This window comes from Euprymna scolopes, chromosome 15 (assembly GCF_053919585.1).
Source record: "Euprymna scolopes isolate OS-2025 chromosome 15, ASM5391958v1, whole genome shotgun sequence".
NCBI lineage: Eukaryota > Metazoa > Mollusca > Cephalopoda > Sepiida > Sepiolidae > Euprymna > Euprymna scolopes.
This window is the reverse complement of record NC_136496.1, coordinates 1,092,145-1,114,070: the sequence shown is the minus strand read 5'-3', so window position 1 is coordinate 1,114,070 and position 21,926 is coordinate 1,092,145. Positions and strand designations below refer to the sequence as shown.

At 34.0% G+C, this 21,926-nt stretch overlaps 1 protein-coding gene across 3 annotated transcripts in view; it reads left to right on the top strand.

Moving 5' to 3' along the window:
• Nucleotides 1-21,926, top strand: part of LOC145293684 (uncharacterized) — a 47,857-nt gene that overhangs the window by 9,956 nt on the left and 15,975 nt on the right. For 2 of the 3 annotated variants that reach the window (XM_080140084.1, XM_080140082.1), the window contains exons 2-8: nucleotides 4,017-4,048; nucleotides 6,672-6,712; nucleotides 10,849-10,944; nucleotides 11,618-11,742; nucleotides 12,478-12,567; nucleotides 19,165-19,279; nucleotides 21,747-21,800. In XM_080140084.1, the coding sequence (XP_079996210.1) occupies nucleotides 4,038-4,048; nucleotides 6,672-6,712; nucleotides 10,849-10,944; nucleotides 11,618-11,742; nucleotides 12,478-12,567; nucleotides 19,165-19,279; nucleotides 21,747-21,800 (532 nt within the window). In that variant the 5' untranslated portion in view covers nucleotides 4,017-4,037. The remainder of the gene's footprint in view (nucleotides 1-4,016; nucleotides 4,049-6,671; nucleotides 6,713-10,848; nucleotides 10,945-11,617; nucleotides 11,743-12,477; nucleotides 12,568-19,164; nucleotides 19,280-21,746; nucleotides 21,801-21,926) is intronic. The other variant, XM_080140083.1, reaches the window with a different exon arrangement.

The window sequence follows — 21,926 nt, the reverse complement described above, 5'->3', positions numbered from 1 at the left end:
AAACAATAATAATAATTTTCAGTAACTTTATTGTCTTAAACCATCCTAAAGACACTCCCTGTGTTTTCCAGAAATAAATGACTATGCCTATCTTGCTCGAAACCTTGATAGGCATAATACCATTTTTATTCTTATTTTCTAACAAACGAGAGGGTGGGGGTGGGGCAACTGGCCTTGCCCGGTCGTAAAATATGCTTAAATATATTTTAATTCATACAGATTTTCATATTTATTATTAGATAGCTAATTCTCTATTGAATAATATATATATATATATATATATATATATATATATATATATATATATATATATATATATATGAACAAACAGTTAATAAAATATGTTAAAAAACAATTTGAAATGAGTTAAAAGCATTTAATCTGAAAAGGAAACACTAGATAAATGGATAGTCCTTAATCCGCAGAGTTTTGAAGAAATACTTTCCTTCTCTTCAGAGTGTAGGAATTAGCAAAATGCGGCATCTTGGATCATTTTGGTAAATTTAATTGTAATTTTTATTTTATATATATATATATATATATATATATATATATATATATATACATATATATATATATAAGGAGGTATATTTGCTAAAAAACAGGGGAAAGTGCTCAATACATTAGTAGAGCTAAATATCTTTTTATTATTTCAACCTCGGGGATTTTGCTTAAATCATAATCGGTGGGATAATTTTATTGTCTTGTCGATTGAAACAACTTGTAATGATTTAAGCAAAATCCCCGAGGTTGAAATAATAAAAACATACAGGTGCTGCCAAGAACTGTGCATGTCAACGTACTTGAAGAAATAAATTGTAAGATGGTCAACATCTTGAAATTTGGAATATAGACTTTTGTCATTTATTTTTATATACTCTGTAATTACATTGAACTTCATGAATTAAAGGATTGGTATAAATAAAAAGTGAAATATAATCGGAAAAAAAAATCATATCTCCACAAAAATATATATTTATAATACTGCGCTCTACAGATAAATTTATCTTTAGTTAACCTTTGACTAAATATTTTCGTTTACTAGCCATATAGAAAAGTTATTAGCCAAACCCATGTGATTTTTGAAATATGACCTCTTCGTTCCGTAATGAGTATGTACATCCAAGATTTTGCTTTATTTAAAAAAAAAAGAAAAAAAGTGTAATTCTAAATATACACTGAATTTTATTCTGAGACTTGAACGCGTATTTAAATTTCTTCAGATGTTTTCTTTTTAAATAAGTTTCGTTTAAAAAAAGAAAAGTATATCGTTCTATTATTCCAACTGACTACAATATGGTCATCTTCAAGTCCAGCATGAACAAGATCTTGATGAGCCATTCCCTTAAGTAATCCAATTTATCAAATTTCCACTACCAACGATTCCTACAACATTTTCCCATTCACTGCTGTACACTCATTAACCTTTATCCTCGAATGGCCCCCGGGCCTTGATAAGTGGTGACTCCGTTGTAAAAAAATACAAAAAAACAAATCTATTAATTTTGTGTGTGGTGAGTATGTTATCCAAGTGTGGCTGTTCATTGCAAAACATAAATGTATCTTTCTCTAGTAGAACATATGTGCGACAGTGGCAGGTAAATGTAAAAAGCTTAATAGTAGTCAGACGAGTTCAACATAAAGTGCAAGCAATATAAAAGAAAAAATGCAGAAAACGAACAAAAAAAGCAAAAAAACAATACAAAGGTTTTATTTATCTCCCTTTATTAGCAGAAAAATGTGACATAAGGGTTTGGAAGTGATATTGACGAGCCGGCACTCCCAAGGAGAACCACTCTGGCCTGCAAAGTATGCCTGGACAGAATTTCCAGTAGAAATGCTTCTTAGTGAGAGAAGGTAAAGCCTGGGAGAATGAACCGCCTAGAACTGCACAGGACCAGCAAAGGTAACAGGGAAAAGCCTATTTTAGAAATGGTATCGACTCTGTTGGCTTTGGTACTGGGGTGGGGGGACTCCTGTCCTTATTCAAATATGCAAAAATCATATAATTTTGGAAAAACGTTGTTAAATGCATTGCTTTGAAATCTTTACTATGATAACATCTTCAGTTTTAGTGAAATGTGAAATGTAATATGTGAGTGTTTAAAGCTAGACATAAGTCTATCTGACCATAGTGAGACATGTAAGTGTGAAAAGCCAAAAAGTTCAACATGAGCAATGATCAAAAAATAAAAGGAAGAAAGAAGTAAAGTGAGTCACCAGGGTTGGCGTGGAATGTCAAGTTTTGAAGGCAGTTTCAAATCCTACTGGTTTGTTACATTTTGTCAGTTTTTAGAATTTGGGCAAAATCTTGGGCTTGCAAAAAAAAAAAAAAAAACGTAGCTGTGTAAGCAATGCCAGAAACATCGCTCATGGAATGTGAAGATTAAAGGACAAAATAAAAAAAAATGTGAGAAGATCCACTTTCTACTTTTCCAACTGTATGTCTGTGTTAAATATACTTTGTATAATAATACACCTACAAGTCTCTTTAGATAAATTATCTTTAGTTGACCTTTGACAACTAAATATTTTCGTTTACTAGCCAAATAGAAAAGTTATTAGCCAAACCCATATGATTTTTGGAATATGACTTCTGTTACAAGAAAGGGCTGTCCCCTTTCCATGAAAATTAGAAGAATATTAGATAAGTAAAAATTAGATTAGGATAAGCCTAGAATCGAACCCTTGTAGGCAAAGTTAAGAAATGGTATGTTAGAAATTAAGTCTATTGTTCCTATTTACAATGCCTTCTCACGAGACAGAGTTAGACACCAGGGTCAATTTTTAACGTGGAGAAAAGGAGCAAAAATTGTCTCAGTCGTGAAGAATTGCTCCTCCACTGAGAAAGAATAAGAAATTGAAGTGCAGCATCTGAAGAAAAGATACTACACTTTGATCTTGGCCCGAAGGCCAAGAACGTAGGAAAATCTGAATATTAAATATGTCAGTAAAAGAATGAACAATGCAAATTAAATTATATCGTTTAAAAATAGGTTAGTTTAGAATTGAGGATCTTTTGTTGTTAAAAGTGTGTTGGACAAACATATGTAAAGCCACATGAAAATTAGTCACGTTTGAAAAACACACTTCTGATGTCATAGACAAACGAAGATTCTCAATATAGGATCTAAGGGTTAGAGTGAGAAGAGTCGAGTTGAGGAGAAGTCAGTCAGCAAGAGAGCCAGTCAGTTGGTCAGCAATCCCTTGGAAGCTGAGGGAGAACATTTAGACTATGTAGATACAAGTGAATTTCTGATGTTCATCGACTGGTCAATCAGATGAATAAAGAAGTCATCATTATTTGTAACTGTTGTCTTGTGTCATCCTTCGTCACGAAAAAGGTAAATGTGTTTATCATCTTATATAATGAACATTGTGTAAACCCTTCCAAGTATTATGTGTCCTCCCCGCCACCATCATAAGTGGAGTATGTCCTTCTCCTCTAATATGTGTTAAAAGAACTGTAATATAAATGTCTTCTCTCCCTCATCATCACTATCGTTATGTCTGTATTACATGAGTCCGATTATATATGTGCCCCAATATAAACTCCCTGTCATCTCTTTTAAATATAAACCCCTACTACAACACACATCTTCATTCCGTAACGAGTATGTACATCAACAAAGATTTTCCTGTATTTTTTAAAAAAATAAGTGTAATTCTAAATATACACTGAATTTCATGCCGAGACTTGAATGTATAAATATTTAAATTTCTTTAGATGTTTTCTTTTTTAAGTGTCTTCATTTTTTTTTTTTTTTTAAAAGTTTATTGTTCTATTAAATTTTATTGTTTAAATAATTTGACTTTGTTTTATTATAAAAAAAAAAAAAAAATTTTAAAGGCATTTTTTTCACTCGGTAATGAGCTTTGGAAAACTATTGGTGAAAAAAAAACCCCACAATTGCCAAAAGATAAGTCTTTTATCATTTTTAGTCACCTCTTAAAAAAAAAAAAAAATCACTTGCAAATGCGATTGTTTTTAACTTTTTATTTTTATTTTTCTTTAGATCCGATATGGTTTCACTGGAATGGTTGGTCAGTAAGTGAATTTTATTATTTTTTTTTTTTATAGGATAGTAATCTGTTCATAAAGTAACAATTTGGTGGCCATTGTAATTTATAGATCCAAGATGGTGGCCAAATGACGACAGTTAAATAAATTTCTTGAAAAAACTAATCTACATATAAAGTTGTATTGGTTATCCACAAACTTCCCGAAATAGATTGTCATAAAAAATCAGAACTTTTTGAGGTATTGGAATCGGTATTAGAATCTGATTCGAAAAAAGTTGTATATATTTACAATGCCAAAAACGTTTATTTTTACTCATTTTATTTGTTTGTTTTTTGTTTCAAACGTGATTTTCCATGATTTGTATTAATGTTGGAATGATAATTATTAATTGATTTGAAACTACCAAAAGTGGATTTTTACATTTTATGGATTTTATGGCAAGCCCCCCCCCTCCAAAACAAAAACAATTTTCTATTTAGATTTTTAAAAGAATTAGAATCTGTAATTGTATCAAAATTGGGAAGTTAGAACAGGATCTGTAATTACAATTGTAATTGTATTGGAATCAGGAAAAACATTGGAATCGTCCCATCACTAAACCATATATATTCTAAAACTACATGACCCAGAATTTTGATAAAAAAAAACTAAGCTTCATTTCTTTAACAATTATAAGAAACCTTCTCAACCACGGATTGCCATGGGTTAATAACACCCTACCTGAGAGTTCATCATTCAAATTCCTCTAAGGTTTTTCTTGAGCTTATTGATTAACCAAAGTCAAAGGGAGAAAGGTCTGGACTATAAGGATGGTGAGGAACTGTCTTAATGCCCATGTCGTCTTTCTTTCTGATCTTCTCTGAGCATTTTTAGAACAAACTTTGCACAAATCTTCCGCATCTTCAGTTCCTTGCGAATAATTGTGTGTACAGTTCCCACACTGACATCAAACTGTGCACTTATTGTCTCTATAGACACACGACAGTCCTTATTCATGAAATTCTTTATTTGGTCAATCAACTCTGATGTTCTGATTTCCTTACTCCTCCCACTCCTCTCATCGTCCCTCACAGAATCCCTGCCTTCCGTGAATCTCTTATGCCACTCAAAAACTGGTGCTATATTTATGCAAGATGGTCCAAAAGCAGTCTGAAGCATTCCATACGTTTCTATGGCATTTTTTCCAAGTTTAAAATAGAATTTTATTACATATTGACTTCTAAAATGTACTCACGTCCAGATTGCATTTTTGAAATGCACCAGCTATGACACAATTGCTGTTGAACCTGAAATCATAAAAACTGGTCAGTCGTCTCATAAGATGTACAACAACAACTGAATTTTCAATTTTAAATGTATGTACAAAAAAAGCCTGGAAACTTATTTAAGGCACTTTGTATATTGATAAAAATGAAATATTTTATTTATAACATTTGCGACCCGTGGGTGTCACGTGTCGTCTTTGGTCACAATTACTAAAAAAAATGTCTATCCTACTCTTAACTAGAAAGAGTTCACCACAATACGATATTTACTTGAGAGACCATCCTACTTAGTATTTCCCCAAATAGTTGAAAAATTTTATTGTTCATAAATATAGATATATACAATAATTTCAGTGAAAGTTTATTTAGTTTGAAGGTTGAAGCTGATTTCTTAAGCCATCCAACACATGCTAGTATGTAAAAGAGACATTGAACTGGTGGTAGTGGTGTTGGTGGTCATGGTTTTATTGGCATTGGGACATAAATTGCAGGAATATATAGGGAGTTGAGTAGCAAGATTTCTGTTTGCATTACACTTGAACTTCTGCATGTCAGTACAATCAGGGAAGCAGGAATTCGAAATGGAATTCTAAAGTCTAGCAGTTCTGGGGAAGAAACTATTAGAGTAGAAAGCTTTCTGGAATCTGGAGATCTTTACTGTGTAGGGGTGGGATTTTGCTGCTTCTCGGGTTTGTTGAGGTTATTTACATAGAGGGAGTACAAGGGTTTGTAGTACGTCGAAGCACCTACCATTAAAATACTTGTAAAACAGGCAGAAGGATGCAACATTTCATCAATGGTACAGAGGTTGACACCTAGCTGACAGTTCGGAATCTATCAGGTTGGCGATTCTCTTTTGAACCCTGTTTAGAAGTGAGAGACTAGTAGCAGATACACCAGCCCAAGTGTGACACCAATACTCCATACATGGGCAAATGGTGGCCTTGTAGAGGTACAGGATGCTATTAAGAATTCTTTCTAGAAGGATATTGGGTGCTTATGGAAGGGACCACGTGAAGGTTGCCAACATCCCTAAGTGAATATTTTTGAAATTCAATATTTTGATTTTCGAATTTCATTATTATAATGAAGAAGCACCTCAATATTTTTTTTTTGAGACTCCTTAAATTGTAAACATTTTCTAGAAACAAAATCATGTCATGGATTTTGATCAAAATTGGATTAAGGATTCTTGATGTAAGGTTTAGTATCATTATATCTTGATGTTAATCTTTGTATGGGAACATAAAATTGGCATAAAACTGCTCTGTTTGGATAAAATAATTTTACCTGATATCATAGTTTTGTATGAAGTTTTATTAGACGTTAATGTTTTTCTTTTGTCTTTAAAACTTTTTCTTTCATTTCTTGCTTTTGCAAAGGACGCCATTGGTAAGGCTGGAAAAAGTGAGTGAAGAAACACGTAAGTTTTTTGTTTTGTTTTAAGTTTAGGAGAAAAGAAAGTGTTATTTGGCAGAAGAAATTCTTATGCATAATAAAAGAGAATAAAGCTTTTTAATTGTTTCTGAATTTTTGAGATGAGGATTGATAATTTAGATTATTTGGACTACTAATCTCATCTTGAGTATCATTCTCACGCACACACACACACACACACACACATATATATATATATATTTTTTTTTTAAATATTTTATTACATATTCATCCCAAACAAGGCACATTGCCACTTTGTTGTACGGGGCTACTATCGGGGACATAAGCATCAGGGGTACTGTGTAGGAAGTTGGGCAGCAAGATGTCGGTTCATGTTGCACTTGAACTTCTGCATGTCAGTGCAGTCGGGGAAGCAGGGACCCTAGCTGTTCTGAGGAAGAAACTACTGGAGTAGAAGGCTCTCTTGCATCTAGGGATCTCTACTATGAAGGGGTGGGATTTAGCTGCTTGTCGGGTTTGTCGGGGGTATTTACGTCATACGGGCACAAGTGCTTGCAGTTTGTCAGAGCATTCTCTGTTAAAGTACTTGTAGAACAAGTAGAGGGATGCAACATTTTGTCGATGGGACAGAGGCTGAAGTTTAGATGACAGTTCAGGACCTATCAGATTGGCAACTCTCTTTTGAACCTTGTCTAGGAGCGAGAGACTAGTGGTAGATGCACCAGCCCAAATATGACAACAATACTCCATACATGGGCGAATAGTGGCCTTATAGAGGTATAGGATACTTTCAGGCGTTAGTAGCTTTCTAGCATGTTAGAGAGAACCCACCTTCTTCGCAGCGGCCCTGGCAATGTTCTCAATGTAATTGTTCCAACTCATGTTTCCTGTGAACGTTAAGCCAAGGAGTTTAAAAGATGTACTTTCAGATAAAGAGTCATTAGCCATTGTTATTGGCGGTAGGGAAGGGTTCTTGTAATTATTGAAGGAAACAAGTTTAGTCTTGGCAGCACTGAAGGTGACCATCCATTTTTGTCCCCATTCCACTACGGATCGGAGGTCATCCTCTAGTGTTTCTGCCATTTCTTTAGATATGTGTTCATTTGTTTTCCCGTTGTGTCTGTTATAGAGTGTGGTGTCGTCAGCATACATACCCATCTCACAGACAATTTTGTCAGGGAGGTCATTTTAAAGAATATCAGAGGTCCAAGGATAGACCCCTGAGGCACTCCCACATTTATATCATATTGTTTAGATGTACGACTGTCAAAGACAACCTGGATTTTTCTCTTATCCAAGAAGGATCTAATTATTTTATGTATTCTTCCAGTGATGCCGTAGGATCTGATTTTCTTGAGAAGACCCTCATGCCATACCCTGTCAAAAGCCTTAGACCCTCCCTCACTTTGTCCAGTGACTGATATATATGTTCTGAGATTATAGTTAGGATGTCTGCTGTGGAACAGGCTTGTGTAAATCCATATTGTTGGTCAGTCAGAAGTTTAGCATCTGTAAGGTGATGGACTAGAGCTTGGTTAATTATGGTCTCAAATATTTTGGTGAAAAGTGGGAGGAGGCTAATGGGGTGATAATTTACTGGGTCAGTTCTTTCGCCAGAATTCTTGAAAACTGGCACTACAGAAGCAGTTTTCCAACAGACAGGAAAGCAAGATTCATTAAGGCATTTGTTGTAAAGTTTGGAGAGAACTGGAGCTACTTCGGCGGTGCACTTTTTTAATAGCACAGCCGGGATGAGATCAGGTCCACGTGCTTTTGCAGTGTCAAGCTTTCTTATGATAGCATGCATCTGAGCAGGGGTGATTTTCAGATCATCTAGTGTGGCATCTGTCTGCAAAGGAAAGTCAGGGAGAGGGTGGTTAGCAGAGTCCAGTGTGAAGTTGGAAGCAAACCGTCTGGCAAGCAAGTTAGCCTTCTCAGTTGCTGAGCAAACAACCTCATGATTGTTGGATAGTGGGGGAATTTTTGATAGCCCATTATTTACTACACTGCTGTAGATTTTCCAGAAGTCTCGGGTTCCTAATTTCTGTGCTTTGATGCACTTTTGGGTGGTTTCAGTAAATTCCTTCTTAGCTGTCGCTATTTCTTTCTTACAGTTATTTCTGGCTTCTATGTACTTCTATCTGTTTGAACTGGACTTATGTGTGTGTGTGTGTATATATATATATATATATATACACGAAATATTCAGTGTAGCTTAATCGCCATATATATTTTATAAATTACTATATATATATATATATATATATATATATAGATTAAGAATTGAGTATATAAATGAATAAGTTTGAAAGGCTAAAAAGCAATGCATTTTTTATTTTATATAAAAAACTCTATAACAAACCATACAGATATCATATTCACCAATTGGATATATTTCATAAAAGCTGTCTACACTCAATGTGTGGCATTAATCTTCGAGACAAAGTATCCAACGCTGACCTTTTTACAAAGTGCAATATTTCTGGAATTGAGTCATTCTGCTGGTCATGTCCTGAGAATGTCTGATGACAGGATACCAAAATTTCTAATGTTGGATGGAGGGGAAAAGGAATGTGGGGCGATCATTACTGAAGTACAAAGACAAATTAAAGAGCAGTTTGTCTTCAATTGGTATCGTACACAACAGTGTTGAGAGCGACATTTCGGATCACAACGAGTGGAAATCACTTTTGAGGGTCTTTGCTGTTTTCATTTTGACAGTTTAAATCATCTGCAGGAAAAAAGGGAAAAAGCTAAACGGTCAGCAGCCATAGCATCGACCACATTACTAATTCCACACACTTGTACTACGTGTGGACTCGTTTGTAAGTTTCTTGCAGGACTTAAATATCATCTGAGGATGAAGCATAAATGTACTGAAACAATAAGTTGTTGGAACCTCATACGTCAAAAATTCAGGCTTGAGATGTTCAAAAGTAGGTATTAATGAATACAACGAGGTTGTTTGATAGTGCTCGATAACAAGAGCAAAATATTTTTTATTATTTAGTTTTTTCGTTTTTTTCTATAGCGTCGAATGGTTCTGAGTCGCCTAACGACGTCTCATTGATTGAAACAGATGGCTGTTTGTAGTGACCAAATATAACTGTTTACCTTCGAATTCCGTTTTCCTGCTTTCCGGCTGACTACAATATGGTTTTGTTCAAGTCTAAAGTAAATAAGTTCTTGATGAGCCGTTCCATATAAGTTATTAAATTTACCAAATTTTCATTACTAATGATTACTATATTGACCAACTTCTACTGTACACTCTTTAACCCTTATCCTTGAGTGGCCTCTGGGCCTTGATAATGTGGTGATGCCTTTGTAAAAAAAAAAAAAAAAAAAAAAAAAAAATAATAAAAAAAGTATATTAAACAGTGAAAAGACAGATTTTCTTGTTTAAGGAGATCTTGGTTATTAATAACTTGAGAATGAAACATTGTTATGCCTGTGTAGCATAGCTTGTACACGTCCATATAAATCTGATTAATAGTATTGATAGTTATAAGTAGTAAGATTGCACATCTAAAAACAAAAATAAATTTAAGACTTTCAAAATTTAAACTCGAATTGTCTGCAGATAAAGTATTTGGTAAAATTCAATTCTAAGTGGTCCTGGATATGACCTAAAACTATATCCGATGGTGAGGGCCCCAGCTTGCAGGCCTTAGGAAGTGTGGAGCCACCCTTTAATTGCCATTGCTCCCAGGTCCACTCTGACCCGGAGTGGTAGCACCTGTTAGGGTCCCAACTATGGGTTAAATAGATTACGACTTAAAAAACAAATATACTATATTAAAAAAATCGTTCTTCAAAATCACCAGATTCGGCATTAAATAACCTGAAAAGGGTTTATATGCCGTAAAACAAAACAACCAACCAACCAATCAATTCTAAGTGACACTCTTCTAGAGGTTGAAAGTTCAATCCTCATTGTGGGCGATATAAAAAAAATACAATTGTGAATTACTTAAGACTTCAACCAGGCCATGGCTGATGGAACGAGAGCATGCTACCCCTGTGGATTAAATAACAAGTTCCGTTTGAAATGCCATGCAGATTCCAAAGTTTAAGAGAAAGATTTCCGAGTTTGACAAGATATGTGGATTTACATATGCAAATATTTACATGTTCCTTTTCTTTTTTAAACAAAAACAGGATGCAATATTTTAGCCAAGGTTGAATTTTGCAATGGTGGAGGGTCTGTCAAAGACCGTGCTGCCCTCTATCTAATCAAAGATGCAGAAAAGAAAGGTAACTCTTTTTTGTCAATTTATCTTGTAAAATAAAACTCCTCCTCGTCATCATCAGTTTAACACCTGTTCTTTTTTTTAGAAGTTGACTTCCAACTTGACCTATCTCTGTCCAGGTCTTAATTTATCCTTCTTTCTTTCAAATGCATTCTTATCACTTCCATGTTTTTCTTTGTTTTCTCCAGCCAACTGACCTTGTCACCTCAACTATTCGACATCTACGAACCCGATTTCTCTTTTCTGCATGTCTCCCTTTACTATACAGAATTAATCAACTAATGTCATCAAATCTATGCTTGTTTTTAAGACTACATTGCATGTCCATTCTCATTATTTCTTTCCATGCAACGCATGTCCTCAACCCTCACTAGTCTGGTTTCATTTCTATACATCACATTCTATATACATGCTTGATAGACTCTTTGCTTAGTCAACACTGGTAACGCTCTGTTGCTTACTAATGACAAAAGATCCCTGTATTTACTCCATCAACACTTGACTGTTATCAGTTGGGACAGTGAACACTTCATTGTTCGTATCAGCTCCACTACAAAAACGTGGATTGATTGTGAAAATTTTGTGAAAAAATTTGTTTTTTGTAAATTTTTGCCGTTTGAATTTTTCTTAAAAAAATTAAAAAAAAAAAATGATTGTGCATTATTTTTGCTTTTTAGGTTTACTTAAACCGGGTGGAACTGTGGTTGAAGGGACTGCAGGCAACACAGGAATTGGTTTGGCCCATATCTGCCTTTCACTCGGTTACAAATGTGCTTTGTTTTTGCCGAATACTCAGTCACAAGTGAGATTCTTTGAATTTGTAATTTCTTTTTTAATTACAAGATATCGAAAATATATGTTACGAGTACATTTCTCTTAGTATGTCTCTCTCTATTTGTTCAACTTTTTCTTGTAAACTACTGGGCCGAACTAACTGAAATTTTGTGTGGATCTTTATTATGATAAAGTGCAGCAAACTAAGTTTTATGGTATCCGTTCTATACACAGTTAGGGATTTGGAAGGATTATATTTACATTCCACTTTTTATCGGAAACTACTGGGTGGATCTGACTGAAAATTTGTATGCACCTTTGTTATGAAAAGGTGCAGCGAACTGTGTATTATGGTATCTGTTTGTGCACATTTAAGGATTAATAGGGATCCATATTTAATACAAAAATGAGCACAAATTTAAGCATATTCAACAATCAATTTTGTATAATGCATTCGTTCTAAATCAACGGGCTATAACTTTTGCCCATTCTTAACAGTTAAAACGTCTGATTATTGAATGATTTTTTAACTTTAAACTGATTTATTCCATTCCAAATCTGTTTCTTAATTTTTTAGCATTTCTTTATTTTATAGGAAAAATTTGATATGCTGAAACTGATGTATGTTATTTTATAGGAAAAATTTGATATGCTGAAACTAATGTATGTTATTTTATAGGAAAAATTTGATATGCTGAAACTAATGTATGTTATTTTATAGGAAAAATTTGATATGCTGAAACTAATGTATGTTATTTTATAGGAAAAATTTGATATGCTGAAACTTCTTGGAGTTGAACTTTTCCCCGTTCCTGCTGTTGCATTGACTGACCCCAACCATTACAACCAACAAGTAAGTGATGTTGAATACTGTTGTAGTTTTGCTGTGCCCGTTACATACAAACAAGACGAAAGAAACAAATAAATCCAGGTCAGCATTTTTTTTCTCAACAAATGTTAATAAAAAATTATTTTAGCAAAGGTATCTTCCAAAATACACATCATGATTCTGAGGCCATAACTAACATAGCTATATCACATTCCTTGACATAACTTTTCGATATTCCATTCCCTGCCGCAGACAGTAACATTCCCGTCTTTCAGATTGTCAGCATCAGCATCAGCAAGCCACACTATTTCTGACAACAGATTTTTTTTTTTTTTACACAGTGATCACCACTTATCAAGGCCCGGAAGCCACTCAGGGATAAGGGTTATTGCAAGTACATTACGTTAGTGTGGAGATTTGCTGAAGTGTTTACTTAAGGGGGCGGTCCTGAGGATTGTGTAACAAATGCTCATTGCCCACTAGGAAATGCTGATCATGCTGTGATAATGATAGACATCACCCTAAACTCTCAACCCCAAGTTGAAGAGCCATTGCTCAAAACGACAAGGTACTACAATAAGGCTGACTGAGATGCCATTAGAGATCACATTAGAGATGCTCCATGGGTAAATATCTTTTCTCTTCCTGCGAAACAGTGCGCCAATGACATCACTGAATGGTTCAAAGCAGTGATTGAAGCACGTGTTCCCTCATGGAAGTTTTATAGCAAACCCCACTCTCCCCAATGGTTTACTTCTACTTGCGCAGCAGCCATTGCTCAAAGGCAGCATGCATACTGCAGATTTATCAGGCATAAGTCCAGTACAAACAGACAAAAGTTTTTTTTTTTTTTTTTAAATTTTTTTATTACATTTTCACCCCAAACAAGGCGCATTGCCACTTTGGTGTAGGGGGCTACTATCAGGGGCAGCAACTACTGGGGCACTATGTTGGGATTTAGGCAGCAAGATGTCGGTTCACGTTGCACTTGAACTTCTGCATGTCAGTACAGTTGGGGAAGCAGGAACTTGGGATGGAATTCCAGAGTCTAGCGGTTCTGGGGAAGAAACTACTGGAGTAGAAAGATCTTTTACATCTAGGGATCTTTACTGTGTGGGGGTGGGATTTAGCTGCCTGTCGGGTTTGTCGAGGGTGTCTACATCGTGGGGGCACAAGTGTCTGCAGTTTGTCAGAGCATTCACCATTAAAATACTTATAGAATAGGCAGAGGGATGCAACGTTTCGTTGATGGGACAGAAGCTGAAGCTTAGATGCTAGTTCAGGGCCTATCAGATTGGCGACTCTTTTTTTAACCTTGTCTAGGAGTGAGAGACTAGTAGCAGATGCACCTGCCCAAATGTGACAACAATACTCCATACATGGGCGAATGGTGGCCTTATAGAGGTACAGGATACTTTCAGGTGTCAGTAGTTTTCTAGCACGGTAGAGAGAGCCTACCTTTTTCGCAGTGGCCCTGGCAATGTTTTCAATATAATTGTTCCAACCCATGTTTAAAGAAGCTAGAAGTAATTATAACAAAGAAGTAGCGACAGCTGAGAGAGAGTATGTTGAAACCACTAGAAAACGCATTGAAGAACAGAAATTAGGAACTTGTGATTTCTGGAAAATCTACAACAGTCCCCTATATCAAAGTGGCACTGTGCCTTATTATCGGTGAAAATGTAATACCCCCCCCCCTAAAAAAAAAATGCCACAAATTGTTACCCAATAACATGTTTGATGTAAATATATTTATAGTCGATGGGCATGTCTGTTATTCCTGAAATAGTTTTATTTTAGTTGATACTTGGTACAACACTCTGATGTTAACCATTGAATTACGTTCTATGATCTTTTTTCTTCAGATTTTTCCAAACTGTTTCTACTGCTCCTACAATTATCAGATATGTTTGTAGCTTTGAAGGCCGATAATAATAAAAACAACACTGGTAGTGAATTAATAAAACTATGTTACAAAAGTATACATCATGATTCTGGAGCCATCACTGCCATGAATCACTACTCAATAATGTATTAGATATAATTATATTATAGTCCCTGGGTTAGTCCATTATTCCTAAAATAGGTAAGTCAGCTTACCCCCCCCCCCCATTTTTTTAAGCCTTTACTCCAAAAGAAGTCAATGTTTATCTTTTCGACATTCGCATTCTTGTGGAACTAGAGGTTTGATTATTCCAAGACACAAAGTCCATTAATTTTAATTGGTTGAAATTCACATGAGAAATTAAAAAAAATGAGTATTGGAAATATCAGCATTTTTCTTTAATGTGTTGCATTTGTAAATTTAAATAAAAATTGGTTATTTACTATTGCACTTATTTATAACAAAACAAAAACTACAGAAAAATCTTTATGATTTATGTGTCACGGAATGAAGATGTCATATTCCAAAATTGACATAAATTAATCAAGTAGTATTTTTTAATTAAGAAAATTAAATTTTATGATTTTTAGTGTTTTAAAATTTTAAATTATTTTTCATCTAAACAAAATTTCTGTAATCGAATTGAGTTGTCAGCTTGAAATTTAAAACTGTGTGTGTGTGTCCCCACGCCACATCATTTTCTCATAAAATTTGATTTTCTTGATTAAAAAAAAAAACTGCTTGATCAACTTATGTAAGTTTTGGAATATGACAACTTTGTACCATAACAAGTACGTAGATCATTAAGATTTTTCTGTATTTTTGTTTTTTTAAATAAGTTTTATATATTTTGGCCCCACAGGATAGTCGTTTAGGCCTACAGGTTGGATTTCTAGTGTTTCCATGAAACTGCAAGTATCAATGGATGATCGAACTAAAGTACAATGTTACTGAAATAGCAAATATTTTTGGAAACAGAATGTCAAACAAGTTTATGAAAATAAACATTTGAAACAAATATTTAACACAAAAGAAATTACAACAGCAAACGACTATGGAATGTAGATTAAACAAAATAAAATAGTTTTAAACAAAGTAGATTAAACAAAACAAAACAGATTAAACAAAATAGATTAAACAAAATAGTGTTAAAGCTGGTTAGAATAGTTACAGAATAACAAAAAATATTTTGATGGAAAAAGTAACACGAACAGAAACAACAATCCAGATTTTCCCAGATCGGAAAAGCAGTTAATTTAGCGGGGATCCGACTCACAATTGGGACTATTTTTACATCTGTGGAAACTCCAATAGGCACATTTTAGAAGATTTAGAAATCTAGAGATGTTGACAAATTCTGAGAAAAGTGAAAATGAACTTGTATAAAATAGAATCCTAGCATAATGGTGTTTCCTTCCATTATAGAACGTTCAAGCGAATTATCAACTGCTTGAAAAAAAGGAACAGTGGATGAAGGTATGTTTGATTATACATACCCGTTTGATATAGTATCGTTATAATATGGATTGTTAATTGCTACCAGAGACTTGGAGCTCCTCACACAGGGAGTGTAGCGAATCTTGGAGCATAAAAAAACACACATACATGATGTGAAAAAAAGGGTCCATAGAGATAAAAGTTTTACCGTTATTTCCATGGCAGGTGCTCGTCTGAACTCCAATCTCTGGTCCACCCTCGCCAATCTTTCACGAAAAACACCCGTCTAGCTGAATCCACTATGAAAAATTTCCCCCACGCTATATCTGTGCCTAAATCAAAACGCGGATTCCATGAACAAAGCTTCTTTCTTAGAACTGCACGCCTGTGGAACTCTGTTCTGTCTGCCTGCTTCCCACCTGACTACAACTTGGATGTCTTCAAGTCCAATGTTAACAAATTCCTAATGAACCGCCCCCTTAAGTAAACACTTCATCAAATCTCCACACTAACGTAATGTACTTGCAATAACCCTTATCCCTGAGTAGCTTCCAGGCCTTGATAAGTGGTGATCACTGTGTAAAAAAAAAAAAAAAAAAAACTAGTCAAAACACAGAATGTAATAATTAAGGCCCATGAAAAAAAAAGTATATTGTAAACTGATGATTTAATTAAAATAAAAAAATGATATGCCAAAAAAATCTTTGCAAAATGGGAGTCAAAATGCAACACTGAAAAACAAAAATATCTACAAACAGTAAATAATTCTTGAAATAAGAAATCCAATCAATAATAATCTATAAGAACAATAAATGACATATAAAAACTGAGAAAATACTTTGGTGCTTATACAGTATGAGGCACAGGTGAAAATTGCAGTTGTACAGATATGAAAAAAGAATTTAAAATATCATATTCCAAAATTCACGTAAATTAATCAAATAGTTTTATTTTTTAAAAAGAAAATCAAATTTTATAGCTAAACAACAATTTTGTGATGCAGTCTTTAAAACATTCAGAAATGAGAAAGGGAGATAACTAAGTAATTCAAACTTGCACAATTTTAGAAAGTCATTCTTAACATGGGGAGAGGGATACATTGGACAAACTCAAATTTGCTTAAAAATGGTTTTCTTTATAAAAAAACAATTTATGCGATTTTTGATGTACAATATTTTTCTGCCATGGAAATGTACAGATTTTTCTTTATGTTGTTTTTGTTTTTATATGGGAGGAATTTGGAACAATGCCAGATATCCACGTTCAAAATGATGCACCTGAAGAAGGTCGGAAGATACATTGGCTGAAACATCATAAAAATAAAACTCATGATTAGAATGAATTTAAAATCCTATAATTTTGTTAAATTGTAACTTTTTTAACATTCAATAATAATCCAAACTAGCGAGACCTGTGGAAATTCCACAGCGGACTTTTTCATATGTAATATATTGATGTTGGCATTCTGTGGATGTTCAGCAGAAATGGAGATGCCCTGATATTATTGTAGCTCTTTTGTTAAAACTGCAAAAATATTTATCTAAGCTAGCAGGTATGCCTGGCATAGCCCATTTGTCAAATATACACTTAAATATGATATTTTAATTCATGCAGATTTCGTATATATTATTATAGAGTTAATGTTCTATCGATTCTTATATATTTTAAAGTTGTGATTTCAAAAATAAAAAATATATCCATATGATTTGGGTGCATCAGCTTGAATTGAAAGCGAAACCAAAACTTATGAAAATATATATATATAATGTTATATATATAGTGTTATAATGGAATAAATCGGGTATGAGAGCTCAATGTGGTAAACAGAGCAATAACATAAAAATATAACACGGAAATTACATAATTGTCGATGCAATAATTTATTTCAACCTTATGGTATTTTCAAGCATCTAAACTAGACAATTACATTTTTGATACTGAAAGAAAGAAAGAAAAAATCGGGCCTCGACCGTCAAAAAACCAGAGGGAGTGGTAGTAGCAATCCACTTAATACATTTTATAGAGAGGGTGGGAGGGATTTTTTAAAAGAAAACAACAACAACAAAAAAAAAAATAAAAATAATATTATGACACTTATAAACGGCAGCTCGATGTAACCACAGATGCACACACACACACGCAACACACATACACACACCCACAACTTAAGAACAAAACCGAGTTAGCTAAACAATGGTGGTTATTAAAAAATGAGAACTGATTTCATGGTCAATCCTATGTTATTCGGATGTTCCAAACGGCTTTAGGCAGAGATGCAGTTTATGCCTCGAGGAAAAAATAAGAATCCTGAAGTACGAACACAATAATCTCCTAAACAAACAAGATGAACTGATGGCCAGATGTAGACGTAAATGTAAATTTAAAATAACCAATAACTCCAGATCCGACGAACAGATAATTCTATAATGGTAAAGACACCAAATATAACACCACTAGATTATTTACGATAAACCCTCCCACCCCACCCCACTGGCAATTATAGTGCTGTCCGGTATATACTCAATAATAACTACTTGATGATTTGTTGTCCGAAATCTAAGTTGGGTGTACTTTTTCCCGAAGTACCTGTTTTATCCAAATTACTTATAAATAAATGAGATAGCTTTAAGAAAATAATTTTTCTCTGCAGATAATACATTAGTTATTAAACTGAGTTAAGTCAAAAAGATCAAATGCTACCACTAGACATTATTAGATTTAATACAAATCAACACAAAACTGTAAAATATAATTATTTTATTTATTTATTTATGCGTGCATGAAAGTACTTTTGTGTATGGAGTGAATAAAAGTATATATTAACCGAAACTATATACGTCCTATCGAATTGGGGGCGATTAATATTGCAATTTTCTGCTTTAAATACCATAAGGTTGAAATAAATTATTGCATCGACAATTATGTAATTTCTGTGTTATATTTATATATATTTATATATATATATATATATAACTTGAGTTCCTTTAACTATAATCGAAGAAAAAACCAGAACTTATGAAGAATTCTTGGTAAAATTATTTATTACAAAAAATGGAAGGTCATAACAATTAAACAACAGTCACTCAAAATAACACATATAGATGTATTGATGGAAATGATTCTTCCATTTATTAAAAGAAAAAAAAAAAATTTTATTTGGTTCATTGTACAATGCATCGTTGCATTTCTGAAAGACGTTCATCGTTTGATGGGTTGTTTACGTTTGAAATTTAATTTTTGTTGTTAAATTGCATCAATTGTATTGATGCGGCTTCAGTATGGGCCTGTTTCTTTTATAGGCGAGACGTTACGCCGAGTCGCTTGAAAATTCTGTCTGGACTGATCAGTTTGATAATCTCGCCAACAGACTTGCTCATTTGGAAACGACGGGGCCAGAAATCTGGAGAGAAACAAGTGCGTAAAATAAATTGTTGTTGGAATCATCATCATCATCATCACCATCATCATCATCACCACCACCATCACATCATCATCATCATTATCATCATCACCAGCATCATCATCACCATCATCATCATCACCATCACCATCATCACTATCATTACTACTATCATCATCACCACCATCACCATCATCACCATCATCAGTTTAATAGTGTATATTTAGAAATTGACTTCCAAACTGATCTATTTCTTCCCAGGTGTTTATTTATCCTTCTCTCTCAAATCCATGCTTATTACTTCATCCCATATTTTCCTTGGCGTTCCCGTCCAATCAACCCTGCTACCTCGCCTGCTCTACGTCTACTAATCTGACGGACTTTCATCCATTCTTTCAACATGACCAAATCAAAGTTGTTAAAAGAAATATCAAAATGCAACAAACCATGTAAATAACATTTATTCCGCCTGAATGTTTTGTCCGTGATGATTTTAAACACCTAGATACAACATCGTCACCGTCTCCTATGATAGGCCGTTCCACTCGGCAGAAACAGAAACACTTTCTTCTGTTGAGACGAAAGCCCTTATTGTACAGCCGACCCCCATGACGGCCACAACTTTGCACTAGGGTGAAAAATAATTCATCAAAAAGATCAAATGAGAAATGTGTATATGTCGTTTGAATATTTTGTCCAAGGCAATTTTAATCCTGGATATGATGGACATCATCACGGCTTCTGGTGGATTACAAAGCAAAATCACAGACCTAGTATGTCGCCTATTTTCTAAAGAGATAAAAGCAACTATGGTACACCTTTTCCTGCATTCCATCGAAACCATGACTTGCCGCTGGATTTTAAAACTCATTGGAAGGTAGATTTAAGTTCCCTTTGATGATGTTTAAGCGAGAATCACATTATGAGGCAAATCCTGCCATGGCAGGAAATACGCATATAAACAGTTTTGTTGTTCTTACAAAAGTATAAAGTATGTTACACAAAACGAGAAAATTTATTTGGATTATTCAAACTACTGTTCTCATAAGTATATTTTCACGTTTCAGTTAATGTAACATCCAACCTTGCAAATGGACAAAGTACTTGGTCAAATTCAGTTGTAAGTTACACTCTTCTGGAGTTTGAGGGTTTAGTCTCCAGTGTCGGCAACACTCAAAAGTATAATTGTGAATTAATTAAGACTTCTATTCAGTCATGGCTGACAGAATGAGAACATGCCATATCCCGATGTTCTGTGAAAATATTGTCAATCTGTTATTTGTAACAAGAAAAACAGATTCATTGTGAATTTTATTAGAAAATTTACAACTGAGGGTTTTAGTCAGACAAAAGTCGTTAAAATATTTTTGATAAGTATTCAGTTGATCATATAAACAGAATTGAACTGGAACAAATACATTAACTTTATTGCGAAGGCTGTTGCGATGAAGGTGGGTTCCCTCTATCATGCTAGAAGATTACTCTCACCTGAGAATATCCTGGACCTCTACAAAACCACCATTCGCCCATGCATGGAGTATTGTTGTCACATCTGGGCTGGTGCATCTACCACTAGTCTCTCCCTCTTAGATAAGACCCCCCCCCAAGTCTTCAATCTAATATATCCCACTTTGTCAACTCTAACCCCTGTCCCATTGCTGCAATGTTGCATCTCTGCACCTGTTTTACAAATATTTTAGTAGAATGTATTCTGATGAACTCGTTTCACTTGTGCCCCTGGATGGACATACCTTGACAAACGTGTTTAGCAACAAAATCACACCCCCATCACTATAGAGGTCCCTAAATGCCAGAAAGCGTTCTACTTTAATATTTTCTTCCCTCAAAACAGCTAGACTTTGGAATTTTCTTCCTGTTACCTGGCTTTACTGATATGCAGAAGTTTAAATGTAATGTAAACCAACATCTTTCTCATCTCCCTTAAGCATAGTCCCAAATAATAGCCTCTTACGTTCAAGTGGCGATATGCCTTATTTGAAGTGAACATTAAAAAAAAAAAATTTATGAAAAATTGTGTATATGCGCAAAAAAAAAAAATGGTTTCATGTTTTCTTAAATGAGAAACCATTTTGGGTTAAAATCTATTTAAGATTACACATGTAATAATAAAAAAAGACAACTGCAATATGTAAATATGTTAGAATAATTGAGATTTTAACAAAAAAGCAGTGTCATGTTGCTTTTTTTTCATGTTGCCAAAAAACAAGCAAAAAACATTAAAACATTTTTTTCCATTATTGCTACATAATACTAAATTGATTTTAACTCCAAAATGTTCTTAATGTCATAATTAAAAAAAAAAAAAGAAACATATTATCGCCTATGCGCTAATTTTGTTTGAATTTTTGAAGAAATTGTTTACGTCATCAACCTGAACGTTTGCCATATTTTCTCACACATAAACTTTAGTTTTGGCTGAATTGTTTTATCATTTTTTATTTTATTTTATTTTTTTTTTAGATGGCAAAGTTGATGCTGTGACATTTTCCACTGGAACTGGAGGAACATTTTCAGGTGGGAAATTCTTAAATGTTTTCTGTTTTTCTCCTTTTAATTTTAAAATTGTTGGTCAAGTTGAAAATATGCCTAGAATTCCAAAAACATTTCATTGAATTTAATATCTTTTTGCAGCAGAAGCAG